This window comes from Propithecus coquereli, unplaced genomic scaffold, assembly GCF_000956105.1.
Source record: "Propithecus coquereli isolate 6110/MARCELLA unplaced genomic scaffold, Pcoq_1.0 Scaffold191, whole genome shotgun sequence".
Taxonomy (NCBI): Eukaryota; Metazoa; Chordata; class Mammalia; order Primates; family Indriidae; genus Propithecus; species Propithecus coquereli.
Window position 1 is genome coordinate 1,920,288 of NW_012143968.1, and position 7,279 is coordinate 1,927,566.

At 34.6% G+C, this 7,279-nt stretch overlaps 1 protein-coding gene across 2 annotated transcripts in view; it reads right to left on the reverse strand.

Moving 5' to 3' along the window:
* FAM179B (family with sequence similarity 179, member B) overlaps positions 1-7,279 on the reverse strand; it is a 132,180-nt gene that overhangs the window by 88,616 nt on the left and 36,285 nt on the right. For both annotated transcript variants that reach the window (XM_012642963.1, XM_012642964.1), the window contains exons 3-5: positions 6,292-6,423; positions 1,462-1,770; positions 30-292 (exon numbers count right to left, since the gene is read on the reverse strand). In XM_012642963.1, the coding sequence (XP_012498417.1) occupies positions 30-292; positions 1,462-1,770; positions 6,292-6,423 (704 nt within the window). The remainder of the gene's footprint in view (positions 1-29; positions 293-1,461; positions 1,771-6,291; positions 6,424-7,279) is intronic.

Genomic DNA, 7,279 nt, shown 5'->3' on the forward strand with positions numbered 1-7,279 from the left:
ATTATTACAAAATGATATTTGGTTCTAACCTCTTCTTGATCCAAATCTTTATCCCTGAAATTTAATTCTGAAAGATCAATTGTAAGACTATCTTTTTCATGCTTCCAGATATCATCAGGCTCTTTCTTTTTGTGTCCCACTGTGCTTAAATCGGCTTTATCAGGCAAAAGGCTTATTCCCCTTGGTATGGGAGGGACAGGCTTTGTCCCATTTAGGCCTCGTCGGGAAGATGGTGATCTCACCAAGGCAGGTGTAAGCTGAACTGCAGGAGGTTTTTCTTGAGAATTTTCTCCTGTATGAAAAATACATATTTTACTTTAATTTCTTTTTAATTTCAGAGAAGAGGGTGTTATAGTCACAAGTGTTTGGAATACAGTGTTTTTAAATTTAAAAGCACATTACCTTTCATTAGAAATAAAGATTACTATTTAAAATAAGATGAAATGAAAATATCAGTGTCTCCTAATGAATATAACAAAAATGAGCGACCCCAAATCCTTTCATATTATATAAAAACATTATATGCCAAGTTAAATTTTTGTGATTCATCTTCATAAACATAATCATGACTAATATTTGCTATGGTAAAGTCTATAATAAGCCAGAAGAGCTACTTTTCTGGCTTGACTTAACTATATAAATAACACTTGAATGACTACTATATGCAAAAGCTGTTTCTAACACTGGGCAGTGGGAAGAACAAGCTGAATAAAGTCTCAGTTTTCAATACAATTTTTGATCTTGTAGGAAAGACAAACAGAGAGAAATTAATAGAAGGGAATGAAGGTTCAGCGCTAAGAGAAAGCAATAAAATTGACTGAATATGCAACAGATTGAATATTGGTGCTGTGGGGTAGTTAAAAGGCAAAACATTGTACCTCAATGGCTGGGGACACAAAAACGTCTGAGGTAAAGGGGATGCCTTTAATAGACTTTTTCTTTTGAGACTGGATGTGTCCTGAATGAACTTATATGTGCTGATTTTGTGATTTTGGAATAGGTTATTGTTAAGAAAAAAAATGGTTTATAACAAATAATAGAAAATCTTTCAAAATAATGTTAGTATATAATAAACATTCAATATATGTTGAATAAATGAGTACTAGGCATTAATTATGAATAACATTTTATATTTGCAAAGCAAAAATTTGTTAGTAGGCCCTCAGGCAACATATGTCTGTTATAAAGCAATATTATTTGCCTGATTCCAAAACAGAACTTTAAATGGTAATATAAAAAAAGAAAGAAATGACAATTTCAATTGAATTTTATCTTATCTTATACATTTTATCTATTTAACACAAGTTAAATTTTAAAACAAATTTACTTTCCTAAGTATTTAATAATTCAGAGAAAGAAAATATAACTTACCAGCTTTTAAAGATCTAACAACCCTATGTATTAACTCCAAAGAACTAATTCAAACACATAAATAAATCTGAACAAAGTATTGACTTTTACCATCATTTCTACCTGTAGGGTAAGATGATTTTGGGCTGACAATCTTTTTCTGTGGACTTGGCTTTGATAGCCCTTCAAAGCTTTTAAGAGGCCAGGAATTTGAGAAATTAATGGAATTATCTTGAGACTTCTTCGGAGATATAGTAGGAGGAGATGTGTGCTTTGGACTAGTTCGAGGTGATGAGAGAGGATAGGATGGAAGGATGTAGGCTCCTGGACTTGGAGTTGGACCAGAGTATGATGAAGTACGCTCTGTTTGACAACCATATGTTTGCTGTGTCTTACTGCCAAAATTTAGGCTACCATACACTGTAATAAAACAAAAGAGAGTGTTACTTATGTATACACATCTTCTAAGAGTTTAAAGTTTTTCTGCTTTTCAGAGTCAGGTTTTCATGTCATCTGGCATTTGTATTTTTATAGGTGTGAGGTAAAGATCTAATTTAATTTGCGTTGTTTGAACATTCTGTATCTTCTAATACAAAACTTCTTTATCCTATTAAAATTTTCTTACATTTATAGATTTTCTCCTGATAATTTTGTCAAATTACACATATACATACATATATGTATACACACATATATATCAGAAAAGTCTTTTCTTAGTGAATTGTGCTTTTTCTCATTATATGATACTTTATAGCACTAAAATGCTTTTAGCTTTAATGTTAGCATAATTAGCATAATGTTGGCATATTTTCCCTATTGTCAACATATTTATACCTGTTTTTCTTTGAGCATTCGCCTAGTATACCTTTTCCATGCTTTACCATCTATTTTGATGTATTTTAGGTGATGCTCCTAAAAATAGCACTTCAATGAAAACATAAAAAATAAAATCTGTGCTGGGTGCAGTGGCTCACACCTGTAATAGCACTCTGGGAGGCTGAGGAAGAAAGATTGCTTGAGGTCAGGAGTTTGAGACCAGCCTGAGCAAGAGAAAGACTCCATCTCTACTAAAAATAGAAAATTCAGTTGAGCCTGGTGGCAGGTACCTATAGTCCCAGCTACTAGGGAGGCTGAGGTAGGAGGATCACTTGAGCCCAGGAGTCTGACACTGCAGTGAGCTATGATGATGCCACTGCACTCTAGCCAGGGTGACAGAGTGAGACTCTGCCTCAAAAATAAATAAATAAATAAATAAATCATAAAAAATAAAATAAAATCTGATCATCTCTGTTATTCAAATGCCAAGTTCTGCCCATTTATATTTATGGTAACTATTGATATATTGGCTTTAATTCTACCACCTATCTTATTTTCTGCTTTCTATTTATTGTGTTTTTCTTTATTACGTTTTTACTTTATTACCTTTTATTGACCTTTTCTTTTTATTCTGCAACTAATATAAAAGTCTATTTGTAATCTTTTAGGGATTCCCATGAATTTTCCTTAAATATTTTTTAAAAGACTTTCCATGACAAAAGATCTACCAAGCTTACGTATACTAACAAAGCAACCATGCTATGCCGGGCGGGCGCGGTGCCTCACGCCTGTAATCCTAGCTCTCTGGGAGGCTGAGGCGGGCGGATTGTTTGAGCTCAGGAATTCGAAACCAGCCTGAGCAAGAACGAGATCCCGTCTCTAGACAACTAAAAATATATAGAAAAATTAGCTGGGCACGGTGGCGCATGCCTGTAGTCCCAGCTACTCGGGAGGCTGAGGCAGGAGGATCGTTTGAGCCCAGGAGTTTGAGGTTGCTGTGAGCTAGGATGACGCCACGGCACTCTAGCCCGGGCAACAGAGTGAGATTCTGTCTCAAAAAAAAAAAAAAAAAAAAAAAAAAAATGGGATGGGGGCTGGGTGTGATGGCTCACGCCTATTACTTCCGCAGCATTTTGGGAGGCCAAGGCAGGAGGATCGCTTAAGGCCAAGAGTTTGAGACCAGGTTGGGCAACACAGCAAGACACTGTCTCTATCAAAATAATAATAATAATAATAATAATAGTAATAACAAAATTGGGATAAGAATGTCTATATGGTTTGGCATCCACACCTCAGATCCTTCAGAGAATCCACGGGGAATATTAGCCGAGATGGTGGTAGTCCTGGCAGAATTTTTAATGTATAACCAACTATTAAGTTAAATTCTATTAACTTTAGAAGAACTTGATATCCCTTTATACTTGCTGCTCTAATAAGTATACTGAGAAGTTATAGAAAATTAGCGCCACTACACAGATCTGATTAAATACTGAAAGTGGAGGTGGTCTTCAAAGGTAATACGATCATTCAGGGATAGCCTAGACAGAAACACGCTAAGTGACACAGCAAACGCTCTCTGCTTCTACTAATCATAAATCTTAAAGGTATTCAAGATTCAAAATTTAGAAGAAATTTAGTCAAAATTTTATTGTGGTGTGGATAACACCACAAAGAAAAACTTTAAAAGGTCATGTGGGACTTTGGGGTTAGTGGAGAAAAGGGTAGCTAAAATATAAGTGCTATATGCACTAAATCTTTACTAATTTTAAATGATCATTATTTTTTCCTAACAAATACAGAAGTACATCCCTAGCACTCGAAGAAAATTTTAGTAAACGACGTACAACAAAAATTAAAATATTTCTATAAATATTTAATTTGATTCTACTTCTACATATATTAATAATTGTTATTACTATTAGTTAGCATGGAAATTCAAGAAACACCTGCAACCCCAAAATTCTTATGTCCAACAACCAGCCTCAAATCATTCCTTTTCTTCTGTATTTTATGTCTTATCTGAAATGATAACTTGTCAGGAAGTTATGGATCCTAACAAGAGACAATAAATTTTAAATAGTCTTAAAATTTAAAGCTGTTAGAGAAAATTGTCATCTGCTAACACAGTACTCTCTAATGGATATTACTTTCAATGACTTTGTATTAAAATGCTCATCACTCTGATGATGAGTGATGCTAAGCATTTTTCCATATACCTGTTGGTCATTTGTATGCCTTCTTTTGAAAAATGTCTATTCAGATCTTTTGCCCATTTTTAATAGGATTATTTGGTATTTTGCTATTGAGTTCCTTATATATTCCGATTATTTATCCCTTGTCTATTGAATAGTTAGCAAATATTTTCTCCCATTCTGTAGGCCATCTCTTCATTTTGTTTATTGTTTCCTTTGCTGTGTAGAAACTTGTTAGCTTGATATGATCCCAATTGTCCATTTTTGCTTTGGTTGCCTGTGCTTTTGAGGTCTTAAGAAATCTTAGTTCAGATCAATGTCCTGAAGCATTTCCCAATATTTTCTTCTGGTAGTTTCATAGTTTCAAGTCTTACATTTAAGTCTTTAATTCATTTTGGTTTGATTTTTATATATAGTGAGATAGGGGTCTAGTACAAATCAAAACCACAATGTGATATCTTGCTCCAGTTAAAATGGTTTTATCCAAAAGACAAAAAATAACATATGCTGGCAAGGATGTGGAGAAAGGAAAATGCTTTTACATTGTTGGTGGGAATGCAAATTAGTATAGCCACTACAGAAAACTGTATGGAGGTTCTTCATCATACTAAAAATAGAACTCCCATATAATCCAACAATCCCATTGCTGGGCATATATGCAAAAGAAGGGAAATCAATATATCAAAGAAATATCTGCACTCCCATGTTTATTATAGCACTATTCACAATAGCAAAGATTTGGAATCAACCTAAATGTCCATCAACAAATGAATAGGTAAAGAAAATGTGGTACATATACACAATGGATTACTACTCAGCCATAAAAAAGAATAAAATCCTGTCATTTGTAACAACATGAATAGAACTGGATGACATTATGTAATGTGAAATAAACCAGGCACAGAAACACAAACATCACATACAAGTTCTCACTTACATGTGGGAGCTAAAAAAATTGATCTCATGGAGATAGAGAGTAGAATGATGGTTACCAGAGGTTGGGAAGGGCATTGGGGAAGAGGGGAGATATAGAAGGATTGGTTAATGGGTTAAAAAAAATACAGTTAGATAGATGGAGTAAGATCTAGTGTTTGGCAGCACAATAGTGCAACCATAGTTAACAATAAGTTATCACATATTTTAAAATAACTAGAGGAATAGATTTGTAATGTTCCCAATACAAAGAAATGATAAATGCTTGAGGTGATGAATATCCCAATTACCTTGATATCATCATTACACATTGTATGCTTGTATCAAGATATCATATGTACCCCATAAATGTATAAAACTATTATGTATACATAAAAATTAAAAACAAAAAAATTAAAACATAAAATGTTGGCTGGGTGTGGTGGCTCAAGCTTGTAATCCTAGGACTCTGGGAGGCGAGGCAGGTGGATCGTTTAAGCTCAGTTCGAGACCAGCCTGAGGAAGAGTGAGACCCCGTCTCTACTAAAAAAATAGAAAGAAATTAGCTGGACAACTAAAAAAATATATATAAAAAATTAGTCGGGTCTGGTGGCGCATGCCTGTAGTCCCAGCTACTCAGGAGGCTGAGGCAGAAGGATCGCTTGAGCCCAGGAGTTTGAGGTTACTGGAAGCTAGGCTGACGCCACAGCACTCACTCTAGCCCAGGCAACAAAGCGAGACTCTGTCTCAAAAAAAATAAAATAAAATAAAATGCTCATCTTTACCACGGATGAGTTTCTAAATTCTAATTTCAATCAGTCATATTTATATCAAGATTTAAAAAATCTAAAATTTTAGGGTAGCAATTATAAAAAAGTTATTAAATTGTTATTAAAAATATAACAAAATCCTTTCATTTTTGTGATGAGTATAATTACATAAAATAACATATATGTTAGTATTATAAATCCCATATAACAGTTATAAATTATTGGCTTCCTAATAAATTTGGAATTTATACCTTTATCTTGATGACTGTTAGTTGTCCCCAGGAACTGTAAGTCAGAATCCACACTGCCAGTTTTACCACATATTTGTGAAAATCCAAGTTGTCCACATTTCCCAGAAAGATTTGTTTGATGAGTACCTTTTGAAGGAAGGAGGGGAGAAGCATAAAAGTAAATGTTAACCTTATTTCATAAATACAGCTTTTTTCCACAAATGTTGGCATAATTCAGGTGGGAATAAACATAGGAATACAAACAAGTACAGTGAGGGAGGCAGGCAAAAAAGAAAGGAAGCTTTTATTATTAGCAAATCTGATTAGTGGCAGGAGTTAAAGGATGGAAGATAGACTGGTAAAGAACAGGGAAAGGAAAGGTATGTTGAAGAAAATATACAAAGGCAGTTTCTTCCTACACCTTCCTTTCACGACAGAGTGTTTCTCCAGACCTGGCTTTCCTTCTTTCCAATATTTGTAGTATACAAACTACCTCAAGAGTTCTACTGCAGAACTTTTACTTTCTTTCCTATTATACCACACAGTATTCACATAATTTCCAAGCTTATCCAGGCACATTTCTCAGATCCTTTTCCTTCTCCTGTGCCTGCGTAAGGTTATTCCTGGGCAGTTAAATAAGTCTTAAGAAAAGGAGGTGATAATGACTCTCTGGCATTCAGTTTGTTCATCTATAAAATGAGCTGGTCTTTTGTTGTTCTGAAATTCCGTGACTTAAAAAAAATTCTCTCCCTATGATATCAAGCCCCTTTATCTTTCATGTACTGGATATCTTCTAAGTTAATTCTCATGTCCATGTTTTTAGTTATCCTTTCTACCTGCCTTCAACAGTTCCTCTTGGCTCATTTCCTTTGGTAAACCCCACCCTTCTCTCTTTTTTTTTTCTCACTCTGTTGCCCAGGCTGGAGTGTAGTGGCAAGATCATCACTCACTGTAACCTTGAACTCTTGGGCTCAAGTGATCCTCCTGTCCTCCGGAGTAGCTAGGACTA